The 21548-nt window shown below is 42.7% G+C and overlaps 2 protein-coding genes across 23 annotated transcripts in view; one reads left to right on the forward strand and one right to left on the reverse strand.

Moving 5' to 3' along the window:
• POGZ (pogo transposable element derived with ZNF domain) overlaps positions 1–6110 on the forward strand; it is a 46989-nt gene extending 40879 nt beyond the window's left edge. For 12 of the 22 annotated variants that reach the window (XM_072766534.1, XM_072766530.1, XM_072766536.1 and 9 more), the window contains 7 exons: positions 467–601; positions 710–882; positions 1039–1179; positions 1624–1680; positions 1885–1997; positions 2220–2244; positions 2379–6110. In XM_072766534.1, coding sequence (XP_072622635.1) covers positions 467–601; positions 710–882; positions 1039–1179; positions 1624–1680; positions 1885–1997; positions 2220–2244; positions 2379–4050 — 2316 coding nt within the window. In that variant the 3' untranslated portion in view covers positions 4051–6110. Of the gene's footprint in view, positions 1–466; positions 602–709; positions 1180–1623; positions 1681–1884; positions 1998–2219; positions 2245–2378 lie in introns of all 22 variants that reach the window. The other 10 variants (XM_072766518.1, XM_072766519.1, XM_072766521.1 and 7 more) reach the window with 1 other exon arrangement.
• A 1006-nt stretch (positions 6111–7116) lies between these two features.
• Positions 7117–9527, reverse strand: PSMB4 (proteasome 20S subunit beta 4). Its single transcript, XM_025983070.2, has 7 exons — positions 9340–9527; positions 8901–9107; positions 8473–8619; positions 8215–8296; positions 7734–7850; positions 7439–7527; positions 7117–7237 (listed from the first exon to the last, which is right to left on the reverse strand). Exons 1-7 carry the CDS (start codon positions 9477–9479, stop codon positions 7225–7227), a joined length of 795 nt encoding a protein of 264 aa, XP_025838855.1. The 5' UTR covers positions 9480–9527; the 3' UTR covers positions 7117–7224.
• Positions 9528–21548: the final 12021 nt, after the last annotated feature.

Here is a 21548-nt window from a genome sequence, read left to right on the forward strand (position 1 = left end):
CAAGTTGTTTCTGTGCAAAGGGATGGAGGGTTGGAATTGAAGGCAAACTTAAAACATGAAGGAGTATGGAATAAAAAATACGATTTTTTTAAAAATCATATAATACATTTTACTGTGTTCAAAAAAAAATAAGAGAAAAGAATGTCCAGAAGTAGGTAGCACTGTCTGCATTGTAAAGACAAAGTAGGGCTAAAGTTGAAGCCGCTAATCCACATTGTTAAACCAAGTCAGGAAGAGATGGTTGGAGGACCTAGTCATTCTGGCTGAGTCTGCCTTTCTTTGGGACCATGGGAGGTGATGATTCTCAATGGTAGGTTTTGGTGTCGTGTTGTGTATTTTTTTCTTCCTTGTTCAGTTATCCATAGAAAGGTGGGAAGAGTGATTGTTAGCATTAATCTACCATCTCATCAGGGACAAAAATATATTGGGAACCTTTAAGGGATTCTCTTTCTTTTTCCCTCCTCAGAAGAGGAATGTTTATCACTGCAACAAATGCCGGCTGCAGTTTCTCTTTGCCAAGGACAAAATTGAACACAAGCTTCAGCACCACAAAACCTTCCGTAAACCCAAGCAGCTGGAAGGTTTGAAACCAGGCACCAAGGTGAAGGGCTTGTCAACATTTCTTTCATAAATCCAAGAGGGGAGGAATATCAGTACTCTGAGATTTACAGTGGGTAGTGTCTAAATTGTTCCTTCCCTTGGCTCGCAGGTGACAATCCGGGCTTCCCGAGGGCAGCCACGAACTGTTCCTGTTTCCTCCAATGATGCATCTCCCAGCACCTTGCAGGAGGCAGCACCACTGACCTCCTCAACAGACCCCCTGCCTGTCTTCCTTTATCCCCCTGTCCGGCGCAACATTCAGAAGAGAGCTGTTAGGAAAATGTCAGTGCCACCTTTTGGAGGTTGGGGGCTGGGTGGACACAACTGTTCCTATAGCCAGAGTAATCTAGTAGCCTTTAGCAGGATCTGTTGTCTGAAGCCCCCACAATTTGAACACTCCTGGGGCAATAACAAGAATTTTTTGTTGTTTCTTGATAGGAGTGTCATGGGCCGGCAGACGTGCCTGGAGTGCAGCTTTGAAATCCCAGATTTCCCTAATCATTTCCCTACCTATGTTCACTGCTCTCTGTGTCGCTATAGCACCTGCTGCTCTCGAGCCTATGCCAACCACATGATCAAGTAAGTCATGGTTAAACCAGTGATCCTGTCTGAGAGTACAGATTCTCCAGAACTCATTTTTCATTCCCTCCTTCAACTCTTAAGAGCTGTTTGTCCATCTCTTCTAGCCCGGTAAGAGTCAAACCCGTGTTCATTTGGCTCTGATGGCCTGTGTTCTAATTTTGTAGGACCTTGCTACTTAGAGTGTGGCCTAAAGACCAGTTTAGAACTTCAGCCTCTGCTCTCCACCCCCAGGCTACTCAGGCTGAATGTGTCTTAATGGCTCTCCTGGTGATTCATATGCATACTAAAAGGGAATATTAATATGATAGGAAAAGTGATTTGAGTTGAGGTGAGCATGGATTGAAGAGCCATCTCTTTTGTTGGGATATTATCAAAGACTGGTGATCTCATTTAATGATCAGAACCCCCTGACTCATGCTACTTTTTCTTTGTCTTTCTCAGCAATCATGTTCCACGCAAGAGCCCTAAGTATTTGGCTTTGTTTAAAAATTCTGTGAGGTAAGGAAAAATTTACTGATGGTCTCTTGATTTTTTTTTTATGTTCTTATATTAAATCCTTTTAATTAACTTTCAGGGGATATGTGAATTAATTTGAGAGAGAGGAGAAAGGACAGTCTTTTTTCTTAAGTTGTTAAGCCTCAGATCTTATCCCTCTTGTGACTGTTGTATTTGTTTTATATACTCTTGGATTCTTTTTCTTAGTGGAATCAAGCTGGCTTGCACTTCATGTACCTTTGTTACCTCTGTGGGAGATGCCATGGCCAAGCATCTGGTATTCAACCCCTCTCACAGATCCAGCAGCATCCTACCACGAGGTAAGTAGTAGAGATGGGAGTTAGTGGGACAAGAGAAAAAAATAAGGATACAAGTCTTACCATAGGAGTCAGGAGCATCTCTGCCTGCGCTAGTTCCTTCACTGTTGAGATAGACATCACTACATTGGAAGGGATTAACCATTCCAACCTGACATTTATATAGGACTGGGGGGCTTGTTTCTTCTCTGAGTTAACATTTCTTTATTGTCTCATTTCCCATAGGATTCACTTGGATGTCTCACTCAAGGTAACAAACTTACTTCATGGTTTAATTTCTATTTTCAATGTGTTTCATCTTTTTTATTACTATCACTGCTACTATTAGTATTTCATTTCCCTAGTTTAACTGAGCTTTCTTTTCCTCTTTGCTAAATCCTTTAGACATGGCCATACTCGTGACCGAGTACATGACCGGAGCTTGAAGAATATATATCCTCCTCCTGCCTTCTCCTCTAATAAAACTGCCACTGTGAAATCTGGGGGGGCCACCTCAGCTGAGCCTGAAGAGCTTCCGACTCCTGTGACCCAAGCACTCCCGTCACCAGCATCAACTGCAACCCCACCACCAACCCCAACCCACTCCCAGGCTTTAGCCCTTCTGCCCTTGGCTGCAGAGGGGGCTGAATGTCTGAATGTTGATGACCAGGATGAAGGGAGCCCAGTCATCCAGGAGCCTGAGCAGGCAACAGGGGGCGGTAATGGCAGTGGGGTTGGCAAGAAGGAGCAGCTGTCTGTGAAGAAGCTTCGAGTGGTACTGTTTGCCCTGTGCTGCAATACAGAACAGGCCGCCGAACACTTCCGAAATCCCCAACGACGGATCCGGCGTTGGCTTCGGCGCTTCCAGGCCTCCCAGGGGGAGAATCTGGAGGGCAAATATCTGAGCTTAGAAGCAGAAGAGAAGCTGGCTGAGTGGGTGCTAACTCAGCGAGAGCAGCAGCTACCTGTGAATGAGGAGACCTTGTTCCAGAAGGCCACCAAAATAGGACGTTCTTTGGAGGGGGGGTTTAAAATCTCCTATGAGTGGGCTGTGCGTTTCATGCTCCGGCACCACCTGACTCCCCATGCCCGGCGAGCTGTGGCCCATACCCTACCGAAGGATGTGGCAGAGAATGCAGGACTCTTCATTGAATTCGTACAACGACAGATTCACAACCAGGACTTACCCTTGTCCATGATTGTGGCCATTGATGAGATCTCCTTGTTCCTAGATACAGAGGTGCTGAGCAGTGATGACCGGAAGGAGAATGCCCTGCAGACAGTGGGCACAGGGGAACCTTGGTGTGATGTGGTGCTGGCCATTCTGGCAGACGGCGCTGTCCTCCCCACCCTGGTTTTCTACCGAGGACAAATGGATCAACCTGCTAATGTGCCAGACTCGATATTGCTAGAGGCAAAGGAGAGTGGCTACAGTGATGATGAGATCATGGAGCTGTGGTCAGCTCGGGTGTGGCAGAAGCACACTGCTTGCCAGCGTAGCAAAGGCATGCTTGTGATGGACTGTCACCGCACTCACTTGTCGGAAGAGGTGCTGGCTATGCTTAGTGCCTCTAGCACCTTGCCCGCAGTGGTCCCAGCAGGCTGTAGCTCCAAAATCCAGCCGTTAGATGTATGCATCAAACGAACTGTCAAGAACTTCCTACACAAAAAGTGGAAGGAGCAGGCCCGGGAAATGGCAGATACTGCATGCGATTCCGATGTCCTGCTTCAACTGGTGCTGGTCTGGCTGGCTGAGGTGCTGGGCGTCATTGGGGACTGTCCAGAGCTGGTACAGCGGTCCTTCCTCGTGGCTAGCGTTCTGCCTGGCCCTGATGGCAACATTAACTCGCCTACAAGAAATGCTGACATGCAGGAGGAGCTCATTGCGTCCCTAGAGGAGCAACTGAAGCTGAGTGGGGAACAGTCTGAGGAACCCTCAGCTTCCACTCCCCGACCCAGGTCATCTCCTGAAGAGACAATTGAGCCTGAAAGCCTTCATCAGCTCTTTGAGGGCGAAAGCGAGACCGAGTCTTTTTATGGCTTTGAAGAAGCCGACCTAGATCTGATGGAAATTTGAGTGTTGGGGTCATGAGCGGGTGCAGAGTGGGGGTGGGAAAGTGTGAAGGGGGGGTAGAGGAATTTAGGGAAAAGGGGTTATGCCAGGTGGGGTATTTCGTTTATATTTTTTCATTTTATGCCACCACTCCCCACCCCACCCCCCATGTTGACTTCTGTTTCCCTGTGGATTTGTGGATTATTAGGAATACCAGTAGTGATCCCATCTGAGCCAAGGAGCTGGCCCATTGGTCGTTCACTTCTGCTAAAAACAGGTTTTAGTGACTTTTTTTTTTTTTTTAATTTAAATCACTGTTTGGTATTTTTCTGACAAAATCAAGAAAAAGAAAAAAAAATTCTTTGTGGGCGAATGTTAATTTTTTTGTTTTCCCTTTTACCTCAATTGTATCATAGTACATCTGGGTTTTTCTCTTTGTTTTACTGTGTGGCAGTGTCTTTGGGCATGTTATTCAACCATTGTCAATGTGAGAACATTTCTGAAGATGGGAAAGACAAAAAAATATGTAGCTCACAAACTGGTTTATTATATATATGGATAAAACTTTTTTCATTGTGGTCTTAACACTTTTATATAAAAATGAAAATGGAAAAAAATCCCACTGAACTCTCTCTTCCTTCTCCTTTCTTTCCTTCCCTCTCCAGAGATGTTGGTTTCTACAGCAACTCTTAAGAGATATAAAATTGTGGCTTTAAAAAAATGCATGAAACCACCTCTCATCCAGAATGATGAATTAGATTTGTTTTTCCTCACCACCCTCCCTCCAACAAAAACATGACAAAATGAGTATTCTTTGCACTTGGGATCTTTGGCCCCTTTTCCCATGCTCACACCATTACTCTGGACAAAGGATCATACATGTGTCATTAGCAAGCAAGAGGTACTGAGGTGATCACACAGTGTTAGGGTGGAAGCCAGTGTATGGGTCTTCATCATGTTAAGTGGACAGCATGCCTGTTCAAGAGATCACATGTCCTACATCCAGGAGCTAATTGTGCAAGAAGTTAAGTGTTGAACTTTAAAAATAAGACAGACCACTTGTTGAAATCCTGCTTACTCTGTGGCTTTCCTTATTCCTCTTAATGCTTAGAGAAGAATGTGACCTGAAGAAGAAACACAGGGGTGTGCACAAAGAAAGACATGAATCTTTATTTTTCACTGCCAGCTTCAAGGAAAGAAAATGTTTCTACAATTTGCATGAGGGATTTTTTTTTAACTGTATGTACTCACAGTTATAAACTGAAATGTACTGTATCATACAGAGAAAAGGAACAAAAACCCAAGGCCAGCTTTCCCACAGCTACACCTTCCATCCCAAGGCTTTCAGCAACATGTCCCTCCTGGGAGCCAAGGAGGCAGCCTGCACAGGCTTGTAAATGGTTCATCTTTAAAATGTATATAAGTGGGACATTTAATAAAATGAGGGGAAATGGATTTATAAACAATGTGGTTTTTTTTTTTTCTAGGTAATCCTATTTTAGTAGGCTTTCACAGACTGGGACATGCTCAAGATGTGATGGGCCTGGTGGTACGGGTGTGACACTTGTTACGCCTGTTTCTCCTCACCTCCATTTTTTGGTTTTTTAACTCCCAGCACACTATAATATAGTGAACTGGAGTGATCCTGCCCATAAACAGCTTGGCCAGCTTCGTGAACCCATGGCATCTGAAAAGTGAACTGAGGATCTATCTTCTCTTGGGCTTCTCTTCCCCAGCTTTTTGCCTGATGCCATTTTGACATTAAAATGGACTTCGAAGTCAACCCTTTGCCTTTGAGAAAGTTCAAGAACTATGGTCAACTATCTACAATGACCTAACCTTCTCTTTGGTAGTCTCCACAGCAGCCCCAGCCTCAGCAGAGCTGGGTTCCTGGCCTCTGCATACTGTGACTTTCTTGATGGGTAGTTTTTTTAAGACTATATAACACCAACAGTGGATCAGCTGGGTTTTGGCCAGGAAGTTACATTTGTGGATTCTGCCTGCATGGCTTAGTAGTAGAAGGAAGTTTTTTTTGTTTTGTTTTTTTTATAATTCAGTTTAATCAATAAAGTATTTATTGACTACTTTCTGTGTTGAGACTGAGTATGTGGAAGACAAATAGAAAACTAATAGTTTCCTTTGACTTACTAGTTTGTTATAACATGGGATGATAAAATGCAGGGATATTTCAGTCTCCCCCTCCACTCTCTAACCTCATTGAACTTCTGCAAGTTTGAGTTTGCTGCCTATGCTAGTTTCTCAAAGCAGTTTAGAGAGGATATACATCAGAACCACCTAGGGTGTTCATTTATTTATTTAAAAGATTTATTCAGGAGACACAGAGAGGCAGAGACCTAGGTAGAGGGAGAAATAGGCTCCCTGCGAGGAGCTCGATATGGGACCAGATCCCAGGACCCAGGGATCACGACCTGAGCCGGAGATGCTCAACCAGTGAGCCACCCAAGTGCCCTGGGTGTTCATTTTTTAAATTCAGGTTTAACACCATTTTGGGAGAATTTGGCTAACACTCCAAATGACTTGATTTATGGCTAAAAGGACTTTTAAATGAACACATAATACTTTAAAGATTAGGTCTTCAGATAGTAGATTTGGACAATAAACATTTAAATTAAATGAAGTTACTTTGTATTTCCTCTATTGAAGGTGAGGAGGTGACATGGGTGAGGGATTAAAGCTGTCAGGCCAGTCCTGCTTGGGAATAACTTTACCCAGAGCAGCTTTACTAGATGCTACATTTCTCTATCTTTGAAATGGCGTTTTAACTAAAATATTTGCAGCCAACATACCAGAAAGTAAGAATCTAGCACATGGGTGGCAATGTTTAAGAAAAACGTTAAGTACTTTTATTATCCCACAAAGATCAGGCCTGGCATCTATACAAAGCTGTTAATATAGGCCCAAATGAAGATGGTAGTGGATCCTCCTGTACTGTCATGCAGAGAATCCTGTATTTGCCCTAAGAATCAAGAGCCAAAACAGGGTTATCTGACCAGGGAGGGAGATGGCACATGGCAGTACTTCACACCTGCACTCTTGGTATGACCTAGTCAGACAATAAAACCACTCGGCAAGCATTTCAAAGAATTTATTTTACAATAGAAAAGTAGACCTTTGAACCAGCCAAGTTCAAAGTTAGAAGAAGGGCACAACTTCAATTCTGGATAATGCATCTGAATTTCATTCAAAACCACTAAAAAGAAAGAGCATTTAAAAACTGTGAAGCAGAGGGGGAGGAATTAATTCCCAAAAGCAACTCTATCCTCCAACCAAAACCCTCTCCATCCAAAGAATCCTTTTAAGACTTCCAGAAAAATGCAGCTTAGTGCAAGCCAAGGGGCCTCCCAACTGTTCTACCACTTATTTTTCCTTCTGTAACTTTAATTTCAGTCACCTGATCATGTGAGCAATCTCCCAGTTGGTCTCTGCAGAGAGTGGTCCCTCTATTTCAACACCTTTTTCGGTGACTGTGGCAATTTGAAACTGAAAGAAAGCAGAACTCCCAATGAACATGCCCACTCCACATGAAGTCCCTGAGGCCTGCTCAAAGGTCAAGGAGAGGATCTTCCCCTAATCTGAAAATAGGAAATTCTGCAATCTGTTCTTCAAAAGCAAAGACCCAGGTACTGAAACTATGGAGAGCTCGCTAGTTAAGAGTCCTATCCTCTATTATTCATGTCCTTCCTCACCCGGTTATAGGAGCGGGCATCTCGATAATAAAGCACTCGCATGCAGCGTTCCACTAGCTCTCGGGCCTCAGTCTGACTCAGGACTGGCTGCTTCTCCAGAACTTCTCGCAGCAGAGGCTAGGGAAATGGGAAGAACATGGGAGATTACCAGAGGTTGAATACCCATCTGTCCCAAATTCACAAAGTAAAAAGCAGCATAAAATGACATTCTGCCTACTGCCTCACCAGAATGAATTCTACTTACTTGTGCTAACACCAACCTGAAGGGTAAATTGTAGGGCATTTCTCTCTGCACGTGTCTACTGAATCTGACACACCACTTTATCAACAGAATGTAAGTGCCAACACATACAGCTTTCAGACTACAAAGAAAACTATCTGCCAGCAGGAGGGATCTTAGTCTATCCTCACGTTGGAATTTTAAGAGAAGAACCAAGGAGACGAGCCCCCACTGCCTCCCCCACACCTCTCCCGCACGTACCTGAGCCAAGTATGCACCATAACCAGTGGCCAGCGAAGGGGCTTCATAAGCTACACCAAGCATGTCCACATAACCGAGGAAGCTAACAGGACACAATAGGTCAAAGAACTAATTTCATTTTAGGTTTTCTTGGGTATCTTAGCTGAAGGATGGGGCCATGGGGTCTGAGAAGTGACATTCTCTTAGGGAGAAGAGACAAGACACTACATAGACACTAGAGGTTAGATAGTTGGGGAAATTAAGTTATTTCAAGTCAACCTCTCTCCATCAGCGTAGCCTCCAATGACCATGGTGTTCCACAGGGGGTTCATCTTGGAGCGACGGCTGTACATGGCCCTGGTCAGCCATGAATGAATAGCTCTAGGGCTATAGCTGTGTCCATCTCCCAACAGCTCCTCATCAATCCTTAAAAGGAATAAGTCATGAGAAAAATGGAGAGAATGGAAGTCGGGAATTCCATCCACCCTCACCCCAAAGAATTTACCACAATCTTCCTCATTTTACACTGCCTAACGCCAAAAACTATGTGCTGCAAACACTATCATCTTCCACCCTCAGCAATTCTCCTGTCCTCGGCTACAGCCTCAAATTCCCCCACCCCAGAACTTCTAAGGGGATATTAAAAAACAATACAGTGAATTCCTCTCCCCACTTGGGATCTACTCCCTAATCTCCAGATAACTTACACCATCTGGCCGAGAACTTGCTTCAAATACTGGAAATCTGCATAGTCTCCGGAAGCACCCAGCATGGTGCTGTCGTTGACTCGCATAATGCGAGAGATGTTGCGGAAACGAGCCAAGGAGCCATAGGAGCCCAGCATGTCTGCTGCAATCACCACTCCACCCTCGAATTTGACACCCAAGACCGAGGTCCCGGTCACCATAGGGTTCCTAGACAGAGGGAGGGAGATGAGGGGAGGCACGGGAGAAGGGCCTGAGCCCTCTTCCGCGCAGTGGTTCCGCTTCTGATTTTCCATCTCCCTTTCCATTCTCCGGGACTCCGCGCCGTGGTCCCCGCCGTTCGCGGGCCTTGGGGCGCCTTCCCCGGCTGCCTCCGAACCGTCCGGCTCGACCAGGCCTCAGCGTCCCGCCTCCTGCGCAGGCTCGGACGCCAAGAACTTACTGCGTGCGCGTAACCGAACCCCCGTAAGGAGAAAACGCCGGCTCCACGGAGGCAACGGAACTAGGCGGGATGTGGTAAAACTGCCCCGGGGCCGGACCACCGGCCCAAAGTCTGGACCGCGACTCCAGAAACGCTTCCATCTTAGTCACGGTGGCTGAAGAAATGACGGCGCTTGCGCCAACGGAAGCGGAAGTGAGCCTTGGGGTCCACAACTTCTTCCTGCCAGCTGTTCCCAGCAGCCATGTTGATGAGGTTACGGCTGGCGGTACGGTCCTCGTAGTCCGCCGCACAGACCCAGACAGCTGGAATTGCCTGACGTCGCGGCATAGTGCCTCATCGCATCAGAGCCTGAACTAGATCAGAGTGCTCTGAACGCACAGATTCAATGAAGGGGAGATTGGTTGGGAGGTAGGTATGGCGAGACACTGAGGAGGCAGAAATTCTCGTGTTCTGCTTTGGATCTTGATCAAAAGCCCCCCCCCCCCAAGAAACTAGCAGTCAACTGGGATCTCTTACATCTGTACTCCTCAAAACAGCCTTGTAAAAGGCATTATCCGACCCATTTTATAAGTAAGTCTTGTGGCGTAGTGACTTGCCTGGCCACACTGCAAGTAAAGGTAGATCTGAGTCCTCAAGCGCAGAATAAGAAAAGGATTCATCCAGGTGTGCGTACCCTGGGGTGTATGAAGTCGCAGGTGGAGCACTCACTCACTCTATGGGATTGGACAGATGTCTGAAAGTTTCCGTACAGTCAAATGCTTTTGCCCCCCTCTTAAGCAGCGGAAAAACTCCATGGACCGTGGGCTTGAAACGAAATTCCAGGAGTTCCCTTCCCAGTGTGGTTCTGTATCAGGAGGTGGAAGCAGTGTCTACAATCAGACTGGTGAATACGAAGCCACTACTTTGCCACGTCTCCCCGCACAACTTGAATTTAAATTTTTTACTCAGAGGAAAACCAAATCAAATTTTGTTTTTAAAATTCCTTAAGTGGGGCTCAGTCTGTTGAGTCTGGGACTCTAGATTTTGGCTGATCTCACCGTGCTGAGACCCAGTCCCGCTTGGGCTCTGAGCTCTCTTCTCAGGGGGAGTCTGCTGCTCTCCCTCCCTCTACCCTTCCCCCTGCTTGTGATCTCTCTCTCTTTCAAATAAATAAATAAATCCTTAAAAATGAAATAAAATTCTGAGTTAATTTGAACCAAAGCAATGCATGAAAGTTTAATTATGTAAAAAAAATATTTTACTAGGTCATGAAACCCTGGAAAAAGGAAGGTTCAAGATCTTGTGTTAGAGGCACCCAACTGACACCTTTTGTATCACCTTTTTTTTTTTTTTTTTAAGATTTTACTTATTTATGAGAGAGAGAGAGAGAGGCAGAGTCACAGGCAGAGGGAGAAGCAGGCTCCATGCACCGGGAGCCCGACGTGGGATTCGATCCCGGGTCTCCAGGATCGCGCCCTGGACCAAAGGCAGGCGCTAAACCACTGCGCCACCCAGGGATCCCTATTTTATTTCTTTTTAAAAGATTTTATTTATTTATTCATGAGAGACACAGAGAGAGAGGCAGAGACACAAGCAGAGGGAGAAGCAGGCTCCATGCAGGGAACCTGCGCTGGGACTCAATCCTGGGACTCCAGGATCACGCCCTGGGCGGAAGGTGGCGCTAAACCACTGGACCACCTGGGCTGCCCAGAAAATCTTTTTTAAATGTGCCTAATTTACTATGGTTCGCTGTTACTTTGAATTTAATTAACATTGTGCTCCCACCAAAGTTAAAGTTGTTTTTTTTTTTTTTTTTTAAGATTTTACTTATTTATTCATGAGAGACACACACAGAGAGAGGCAGAGACATAGGCTGAGGAAGAAGCAGGCTCCATGCAGGAAGCCCGATGTGGGACTTGATCTCAGGACTCCAGGATCACACCCTGAGCCGAAGGCAGATGCTCAACCGCTGAGCCACCCAGGCATCCCCAAAGTTAAAGTTTTTAGGTCAGCAATCCCCAGGATGGTTTTGAAACATGTCGGGATATCCTTGGGTATAGGGGATATCCTGAAATTCTCAGAAAAGAAATAAAACTAGACTAAATTGGAAAATAATAACCACCATCACCCCACCAACATTTTCATTACTTTTTAGGACAATGGAATTTGAACCTTCAAATCCAAGAGTTAAGGATCATTTCCTGACCTGTTCAGGGCCTGGCCCCAGGGAGTATAACAGAAAGAAGAGAAAGAAAGCATATCCAGCTTGTCTGTGGCTGCAGTACTCTGTGAGTCTTCCCTGAGGATTTTTGTGATTTTCCGTCTTCAATAGTTCATTTCTACAGTATCTCGCGTACAGCATGTGTTACATTTGTCCAAAGACTCTTCCACCAAACTAAAAGTCTCACAAAGGCAATAACTGAGATTGTCCTTCAACAAGTGTCCTCTGATGCACAGAAATTTTTAATTTTGATGTAGCCCTATTTATCAATTTCATCTTTTGTTGCCCATACTTTTGATGTCATATCCAGGAAATATTACCAAATACAATGTCATGGGCAGCCCCGGTGGTGCAGCGGTTTAGCGCCGCCAGCAGCCCAGGGCATGATCCTGGAGGCCTGGGATCGAGTCCCAAGTAGGGCTCTCTACATGGTGCCTGCTTCTCCCTCTGCCTGTGTCTCTGCCTCTCTCTCTAGCTGTGTCCCTATGAATGAATAAATAAAATCTTTAAAAAAATACAATGTCATGAAGCTTTCTGCTGTTTTTTTTTTTCTTTTTAAATATTTTTCTTAAAATATTTATTTATTTTAGGAGATGGAGAGAGAGACAGCAGGGAAAGGGGAACAAGGAGAGAGAGAGAATTTCAAGCAGACTCCCTGCTGAGCACAGAGCCTGACATAGGACTCCTCCATCCCACAACCCTGAGATCATAACCTGAGCCGAAATCAAGAGTTGGATGCTTAACTGACTGAGCCACCCAAGTGCCCGTAGTTTTAATTCATATTGAGATTTCTTATCTATTTTTTAAAGATTTTATTTTTATATTATTTTTATTTTATTTTTAAGATTTTATTTATTTATTCATGAGAGACATAGAGACATAGAGAGGCAGAGACACAGACAGAGGGAGAAGCAGGCTCCATGCAGGGAGTCTGATGTGCAACTCGATCCCAGGACTCCAGGATCATGCCCTGGGCTGAAGGGAGGCACTCAGGAATCCCTTGAAGCTGAGCCACCCAGGTATCCCTAAATATTTTATTTTTAATAATCTCTACACCTAATGTGGGGCTCAAACTCACACCCCCCAAGATCAAGAGTCACATGCTCAATCAGCTGAGCCAGCCTGGTGCCCCAATAGATCTTTTATTCATTTTGAGTTAAATTTTGCATATGGTATAATGTAAGGGTCCCACTTCATTCTTTTGCATGAGGATATCCAGTTTTCCCAACGTCATTTGTTGGAAAGACTGTCTTTTCCTCAGTCATGGCCTTGATACTTCATGGAATTCACTGATCGTATGTGTGAGGGTTTATCAGTGGGATCTCTGCTGTATCCCATTAGTCTATATGTCTGTCTTTATGACAATACCACACTGTTTTGTTTACTGTAGATTTATAGTAAGATTTGAAATCAGGAAGTGTAAGATTCCCAACTTTATTCTTTCTAAAATGTTTTGATAAAAGTATATTTTTGAAATTTTTATTGTTTTGGTATTTTTTCCTTTCATATAGAAATCTAGGTTAATAGATTTATTTTTGTGGGCTTTTTGTAATTTTAAAGATGTTATTTCATGGGACCTCTGGGTGGCTCAGTGGTTAAGCATCTGCCACTGGCTCAGGGCATGATCCTGGAGTCCCAGGATCGAGTCCCACATTGGGCTCCCTGCACGGACCCTGCTTCTCCCTCTGCCTGTTTCTGTATCTCTCTCTCTTTTTCTATCTCTCATGAATAAATAAATAAAATCTTTAAAAAAAAAATATGTTATTTCATTGTCACCTGACTTCTGTTGTTTGTGTTAGGAAGTCACCTGTATGTCATACTGTTGTTTCTTTGAAGATAATGTATTTTTTTTTCCTTCTGGCATTTTAAGATGTTCAGGAGTGTCTTTGATTTCATCAGTTTTAGGAGGATATACCTAGGCATGTTTTTTTTCTAATTTTTTTATTTTGTATTTATTTATTTAGTTTAGAAAGAGAAAGCATGAGAGACAGTGAGCAGAAGCATCAGGAAAGGGAAGTGGGAAAGGGAGAATCAGACTTCCCACTGAGCTGGGAGCCCAGTGCGGGGCTCGATCCCAGGACCCTAAGATCATGACCTGAGCTGAAGGCAGATGCTCAACAGATTGAGCCACTCAGGCACCCCTCAGGCATGACTTATTTGTATCCTTCCTGGGTGTGCTGAGCTTGAATCTGTGGGTTGATATCTTTCATTAGTTTTTGAGAATTTTAAGCCATTATCTCTTTGAATATTGCTTTTGCCCAACATTCTCTTTTCTCTCCTTAGATTCCAAATATGGTATATACTTAAGCATGTCCTCATGCTTTAATTTTTGTTTTCCATTCTTTTTGATATTTGCACTTCAGCTTGGGTATTTTCTATTGATCTGTCTTCCAATTCTCTAATCCTATGTACTGTGTCCTGTGTGCTGTTAAACTCTTACATTGAATTCTTTATTTCAGACTTTGTCTTTTTATTCAGTTCTAAAATGTCCTTCTATGGGCAGCCTGGGTGGGTCAGTGGTTTAGTGTTGCCTTCAGCTCAGGGCGTGATCCTGGAGTCCCAGGATCAAGTCTCACATCGGGCTCTCTGCATGGAGCCTGCTTCTCCCTCTGCCTGTGTCTTTGCCTCTCTCTCTCTCTCTCTCTCTCTCATGAATAAATAAATAAAAATATTTTAAAAAAATAAAATGTCCTTCTGACTTTTTTATAGATGCCAATTCTCTACATTCTCCATATTTTCATCTATATGTCCATCATTTTCACTTTTTTCTTAACATGTTAATCATACTTATTTTTACAAGATTCCTATGTGTGCTGACTCTAATATCTGGATCATCTGTGGGTTTTCTTTTTTTTTTTATTTTTATTTATTTATGATAGTCACACACAGAGAGAGAGAGAGGCAGAGACATAGGCAGAGGGAGAAGCAGGCTCCATGCACCGGGAGCCCGACGTGGGATTCGATCCTGGGTCTCCAGGATCGCGCCCTGGGCCAAAGGCAGGCACTAAACCACTGCGCCACCCAGGGTTCCCTGTGGGTTTTCTTCTGTTATCTTTTTCATTTCATTTTGTAATTTTCTTTTCTCTATGCAAATAGAATATTTTTTTATTGTGTCTCAGAAATTATGAATAATTCTAGAGGCTCCACAGCATGTTCTTTTTACCAGAGAAAGTTCTCCCTTTTTCCCTTCAGGCAGTTAGAGTGAGGGGCTGATCACCTCAATCCAGTCAGGGATTAGGCTGTGTCAGGGTTGGGTTGCTGTTTCAGTCTGGTTTGCTTATATTATTCAGGCATGTTCTTCACAATCTTTGCATTGAAAACTGGGCAGGTATGCATCTACTTAGCCCTGAAATACTGAAGAAGGCTTCTGCTCCATGCAGCTCAGAATCTGGCAGATATCTTGAGGAGGAGACCAACTGAGGTTCTTGTCCTTCCTCTGCCTCAGCAGGTCTTTGTTTTCTAACCAATGATACTAGACTGGGAGGTTTAGTCTGCCTTTTTAGTAGCTTGTAGTCAGGCTCTCTAGCCTCCTGTACATTCCAAGAGTTCAGCAGATGTTCCATGAATAAACCTGCCACCTAAGTTTTCAGCTTGTCACTCCAGCTTTGAACAACCACCAAACACTGATGATTTATCTTCCACAAGTAGAGGCATTCTGCTTGGTTAAGCTTTAGCCTCAAATTTTACTTCACCTAGCCCTCATTCCTTCCATAGACCTTTGGTGCTTTTTATTGCAGCTGCGTCCCCCTTTGCCTTTCTCTTATAAGGACACTTATAATTGCATTTAGGACCCACCCAGATAATCCATTATAATCCCTTCATTTAAAAATCTTTCATTTGGGACACCTGAGTGGCTCAGCAGTTGAGCATCTGCCTTTGGTTCAGAGCATGGTCCTGGAGTCCTGGGATCAAGTCCCACACTGGGCTTCCTGCATGGAGCCTGCTTTTCCCTCGGCCTGTGTCTCTGCTTTTCTCTGTGTGTGTTTCTCTCATGAATAAATAAATAAATAATCTTAAAAAAAAAGATCCTTCATTTAATGACATTTGCAAACACCCCTTTTCCAAATAAGGTAACACTTACAGGTTGCAGGGATTAGGGTGTACATCTATCTTTATTTTCTTTTCTTTAAATTCAATTAGCCAACATATAGTACATAATTAGCTTCAGATGTAGTGTTCAATAATTCACTGGTTGTTTATAACACCCAGTGTTGGGGAACCTGAGTGGCTCAGTGATTGAGCGTCTGCCTTTGGCTCAGATTGTCATCCAGGGTTCTGGGATCGAGTCCCACATCAGGCTCCCTGCAGGGAGCCTGCTTCTTCCTCTGCCTGTGTCTCTGCCTCTCTGTGTCTCACATACATACATACATAAACTCTTTTAAAAAAATAACAGTATTTTTATTTATCAGTATTTATCATGTCACGTGCCCTCCTTAATGCCCATCACCCAGTTACCCTATCCCCCACCCACATCCCCACCAGAACCCTCAGTTTGTTTCCTAGAGTTAAGAGTCTCTCATGGTTTTTCTCCTCTCTGATGACTCCTCATTCAGTTTCCCCTCCTTTCCCCTATGAACCTCTGTGCTGTTTCTTATATTCCACATATGAGTGAAGCCATATAATTGTCTTCTCTAGTTGACGTATTTCACTCAGCATAATACCTTCTAATTCCATTCACATCAATGTAAATGGTGGGTATTGATCTCTTCTGATAGCTGAGTAATATTCCATTGTATATATACCACATCTTCATGTGTTCATCTGTTGATGGACATCTGGGCTCTTTCCACAGTTTGGCTATTGTGGACATTGCTGCTATAAACATTGGGGTGCAAGTGCCCCTTCAGATCACTACATTTGTATCTTTGGGGTAAATATCCAGTAGCGCAGTTGCTGGGTCATAGGGTAGCTCTATTTTCAACTTTTTGAGGAAACTCCATATTGTTTTCCAGACTTGCAGCATCAGTTTGCATTCCCACCAACGGTGTAAAAGGATTCCCCTTACTCCAACCCCTCAGCTCCGTTTGCTGTTTCCTGTCTTGTGAATTTTAGCCATTCTGACTGGTGAGAGGTGTATCTCATTGTGTTTGTTTTTTTTCTCCGCATTGTGGTTTTGATTTGTATTTCCCTGATGCCAGATGATGTGGAGCATTTTTTGCGTCTCTTGGCTATTTGTATATCTTCTTTGGAGAAATGTCTGTTCATGTGTTGGCCCATTTCTTGATTGAATTGTTTGTTTTTTGAGTATTGAGTTTGGTAAGTTCTTTATAGATCTTGGATACTAGCCCTTTATCTGAAATGTCATTTGCAAATATCCTCTCCCATTCTGTAGGCTGTCTTTTGGTTTTGTCAACTGTTTCTTTTGCTGTGCAGAAGATTTTTTCTTGATGAAGTCCCAGGGGTTCATTTTTGCCTTTGTTTCCCTTGCCTTTGGAGACAAGTCTAGCAAAAGTTGCTGCAGCTGAGGCCAAAGAAGTTGTTGCCTGTGTTCTCCTCTAGGATTATGATGGATTCCTGTCTCACATTTAGGTCTTTCTTCTATTTTGGGTTTATCTTTGTGTATGGTGTAAGAAAATGGTCCAGTTTGATTCTTCTACATGTGGCTGTCCAAATTTCCTAGCACGATTTATTGAAGAGATTGTCCTTTTTCCATTGAATATTCTTTCCTGCTTTTTTGAAGATTAGTTGGCCATAGAGTTGAGGGTCTGTTTTTGGGTTCTCTACTCTGTTCCACTGATCTATGTGTCTGTTTTTGTGCCAGTACCATACTGTCTTGATGATCACAGCTTTGTAATAGAGCTTGAAGTCCGGCATTGTGATGCCCCCGGCTCTGGTTTTCTTTTTCAATATCCCTTTGACTATTTTGGGTCTTTTCTGGTTCCATACAAATTTTAGGAGAAATATTGGTGGTATTTTGATAGGGATTACATTGAAAGTGTAGATTGCTCTGGGTAGCATAGACATTTTAACAATATTTATTCTTCCAATCCATGAGCATGGACTGTTTTTCCATTTCTTTGTATCTTCCTCAATTTCTTTCACAAGTGTTCTGGAATTTTTATTTATTATTTATTTATTTATTTATTTATTTATTTATTTATTTAATTTATTTTTTTGGAATTTTTAGAGTACAGATCTTATACCTCTTTAATTAGGTTTATTTCTAGGATCTTATGTTTTTTGATGCTACTGTAAATGGGATCGATTCCTTAATTTCTTTTTCTTCTGTCTTGTCATTAATGTATAGAAATGCAACAGATTTCTGTGCATTGATTTTATATCCTGTCACATTGCTAAATTGCTGTATGAATTCTAGCAATTCTGGGGTGGAGTCTTTTGGGTTTTCCACATAAATATCATGTCATCTGTGAGAAGGGAGAGTTTGACTTCTTTGCATTTTGAATGCCTTTTATTTCTTTTTGTTGTGTGATTGCTGAGGCTAGGACTTCTAGTACTATGTTGAACAACAGTGATGAGAGTGGACATCCCTGTCGTGTTCCTGACCTTAGGGGAAGAGCTCTCAGTTTTTCCCCATTGAGAATGATATTCACTGTGGGCTTTTTGTATATGGCTTTTATGATACTGAGGTATGTTCCCTCCATCCCTACACTGTGTAGAGTTCTAATCAAGAAAGGATTGGGATCCCTGGGTGGCGCAGCGGTTTGGCGCCTGCCTTTGGCCCAGGGCGCGATCCTGGAGACCCGGGATCGAATCCCACATCAGGCTCCCAGTGCATGGAGCCTGCTTCTCCCTCTGCCTGTATCTCTGCGCCTCTCTCTCTCTCTCTCTGTGACTGTCATAAATAAATAAAAATTTAAAAAAAAAAAAAAAAAAAGAAAGGATGCTGTGAAATATGAAATGCTTTTTCTGCATCAGTTCAGAGGATTATAATGGTTCTTGTCCTTTCTTTTATTAATGTGATATATCACATTGATTGATTTGTGAATGTTGATCTACTCTTGTAGCCCAGAAATAAATCCAACTTGGTCATGGTGAATAATCCTTTTAATGTACTGTTAGATCTTATTAGCTAGTATCTTGGTGAGAATTTTGGCATCCATGTTCATCAGGGACATTGGTCTGTAATTCTCCTTTTTGATGGGGTCATTGTGTGCTTTGGGGATCAAGGTAATGCTGGCCTCATAGAACGAGTTTGGAAGTTTCCCTTCCTTTCCTATTTTTTGAAACAGCTTCAGAGGAATAGGTACTAGTTCGTTAAATGTTTTGTAGAATTCTCCTGGGAAGCCATCTGGCCCTGGACTCTTGTTTGTTGGGAGATTTTTGATTACTGCTTCAATTTCCTTGCTGGTTATGGGTCTGTTCAGGTTTACTGTTTCTTTCTGTTTCAGTTTTCGTAGTTTCCAGGAATGCATCCATTTTCTTCCAGATTGTCTAATTTGTTGATATATAGTTGCTCACAATATGTTTGTAAAATTGTTTGTATTTCCTTGGTATTGGTCATGATCTCTCCTTTTTCATTCATGATTTTATTAATTTGGGACCTTTCTCTTTTGTTTTTGATAAGTCTGGCTAGGGGGTTATCGAGCTTAATTCTTTCAAAGAACCAGCTTTTAGATTCATTGATCTATTCTATTGTTCTTTCAGTTTCTAGTTCATTGATTTCTGCTCTAATCCTTATTATTTCTCTGTTCTTGCTTGGTTTAGGCTTTATTTGATGTTCTTTTTCCATGTCCTTTAGGTGTAAGGTTAGTTTGTGTATTTGAGACTTCTATCTCTTTTTTTTTTTTTTGAAAGGCTTGTATTGCTATGTACTTCCTTCTTAGGACCACCTCTGCTGTATCACACAGGTTTTCAACAGTTGTGTTTTCATTTTCATTTGTTTCCATTAATTTTTAAAAATTTTTTCTTTAATTTCTTGGTTGACTTTTTCATTCTTTAGTAGGATGCTCTTTCACCTACAAGTGTTTGATTTCCTTCCAAATCTCCTCTTGTGATTGAGTTCAAATTTCAAATTGTGGTCTGAATAATTTCAATCTTTGATACTGGTTGAGACCTGATTTGTGACCCAGTATGTGATCTATTCTCGCTCTCTCTCTCGTTTTTGTTATGTGATCTATTCTTGAGAATGTTCCATGTGCACTTGAGAAGAATGTGTATTCTGTTACTTTAGGATGGAATACTCTGTATATCTCTGCAAAGTCCTTTTGGTGCAGTGTGTCATTCAAAGCCCAAATTTCCTTGTTGATCTTCTGCTTAGATGATCTGTCCATTGCTGTGAGTGGAGTGTTGAAGTACCCTACTATTATTGTATTCTTATCAATATGTTTCTTTAATTTTGTTATTAATTTGATTTATATAATTGGCTGCTTGCAAGTTAGGAGCATAAATATTTATAATTGTTAGATCTTCTTGTTGGATAGACACTTTAAGTATGATACAGTGTTCCTCTTCATCCCATACTACAGTCTTTGGTTTAATTTTTTTTTTTTTTAATGATAGTTACAGAGAGAGAGAGAGAGAGAGAGAGGCAGAGACACAGGCAGAGGGAGAAGCAGGCTCCATGCACCGGGAGCCTGACGTGGGATTCGATCCCGGGTCTCCAGGATCGCGCCCTGGGCCAAAGACAGGCGCTAAACCGCTGCGCCACCCAGGGATCCCCAGTCTTTGGTTTAAAATCTAATTGGTCTGATATGATGATTGCTATCTCAGCTTTCTTTTGATGTCCATTGGCATGATAAATGGTTCTCCACCCCCTCACTTTCAATCTGGAGGTGTCTTTAGGTCTAAAATGCTCTTGTAGATAGCATATGGTTAGGTCTAGTTTTTTTTTGTTTTGTTTTGTTTTTTGTTTTTTTTTTAATCCAATCTGATACCCTGTGTCTTTTGATTGGAGTATTTAGGCCATTTACTTTGAAAGATAAGAATTTAGTGCTGTTATATTATTTATAAGGTCTCTGTTTCTGGTCTCTGTTACTTTTAGGCTCTCTCTTTGCTTAAAGGATCTTCTTTAATATTTCTTGCAGGACTGATTTAATGATCACAAATTCTTTTAGTTTCTGTTTATCTTGGAAGCTCTTTATCTCTTCTTCCATTCTGAACGACACCCTTGCTGGATAAAATATTCTTGGCTGCATGTTTTTCTCATTTAGCACCCTGAATATATCATGCCAGCCCTTTCTGGCCTGCCAGGTCTCATGGATAGGTCTGTTGCCAGTCTAACATTCCTACACCTGTAGATTAAGAATCTCTTGTCTTGAGCTGCTTTTATTTTATTTACTTTTTTAAAGATTTTATTTATTTATTCATGAGAATACACAGAGAGGAGAGAGAGGCCGAGACACAGGCAGAGGGAGAAGCAGGCTCCATGCAGGGAGCCTGACGTGGGACTCAATCCAGGGTCTCCAGGATCACACCCTGGGCTGCAGGCGGTGCTAAACAGCTGAGCCACGGGGGCTGCCCTTGAGCTGCTTTTAGAATTTTCTTTATCTCTGAAATTTGCAGGCTTCACTCTTATAGGTCAGGATGTTGATCTATTTTTACTGACTTGGGCAGGCGGCAGGGGGAGGGGGGGGGCGGGGGGGGCGGGGGGGGTGTTCTCTCAAGTCCAACCTCTTGGACTTGAATGCCTGTTTCCTTCCCCAAATTAGGGAAATTCTCAGCTATGATTTGGTCAAAGATACCTTCTCTCCCTCTCTCTCCCTCTCTCTCTTTCTCTCTTTATTCTTCCTTGAGGACCCCAATCATTCTAATAGTGCTTTGCTTTATGGTAGCACTGATTTCTCAAAGCCTCCCCTCATGGACCATTAGTTGTTTTTCTATGTTTTCCTCAGCTTCCTTTCTTTCCATCATCTTATCTTCTGTGTCACTTATTCTCTCTTCTGCCTTATTCACTCTGGCTGTTAGAGCATCCATTCTAGACTGCCTCTCAGTTAAAGCATTTTTAATTTTGGCCTGATTAGATTTTATTTCTGCACAAAAAGATTCTCTGGTATCTTTTATGCCCAGCTAATAACTTCATGGTGTTTGTTTGTTTGTTTGTTTTTTCCAT

The sequence above is a fragment of the Vulpes vulpes genome, chromosome 8, assembly GCF_048418805.1.
Source record: "Vulpes vulpes isolate BD-2025 chromosome 8, VulVul3, whole genome shotgun sequence".
NCBI lineage: Eukaryota > Metazoa > Chordata > Mammalia > Carnivora > Canidae > Vulpes > Vulpes vulpes.

Bases quoted from the DNA above. Each gene is read 5' to 3' on its own strand.
- PSMB4 (XM_025983070.2), bottom strand. From the start codon at position 9,479: ATGGAAGCGTTTCTGGAGTCGCGGTCCAGACTTTGGGCCGGTGGTCCG. The intron at 8,620-8,900 runs GTAAGTTATCTG...ATTCCTTTTAAG, and splicing joins CAAGTTCTCGGCCAGATGGT to GATTGATGAGGAGCTGTTGG. The intron at 7,851-8,214 runs GTACGTGCGGGA...CCATTTCCCTAG, and splicing joins ATGGTGCATACTTGGCTCAG to CCTCTGCTGCGAGAAGTTCT.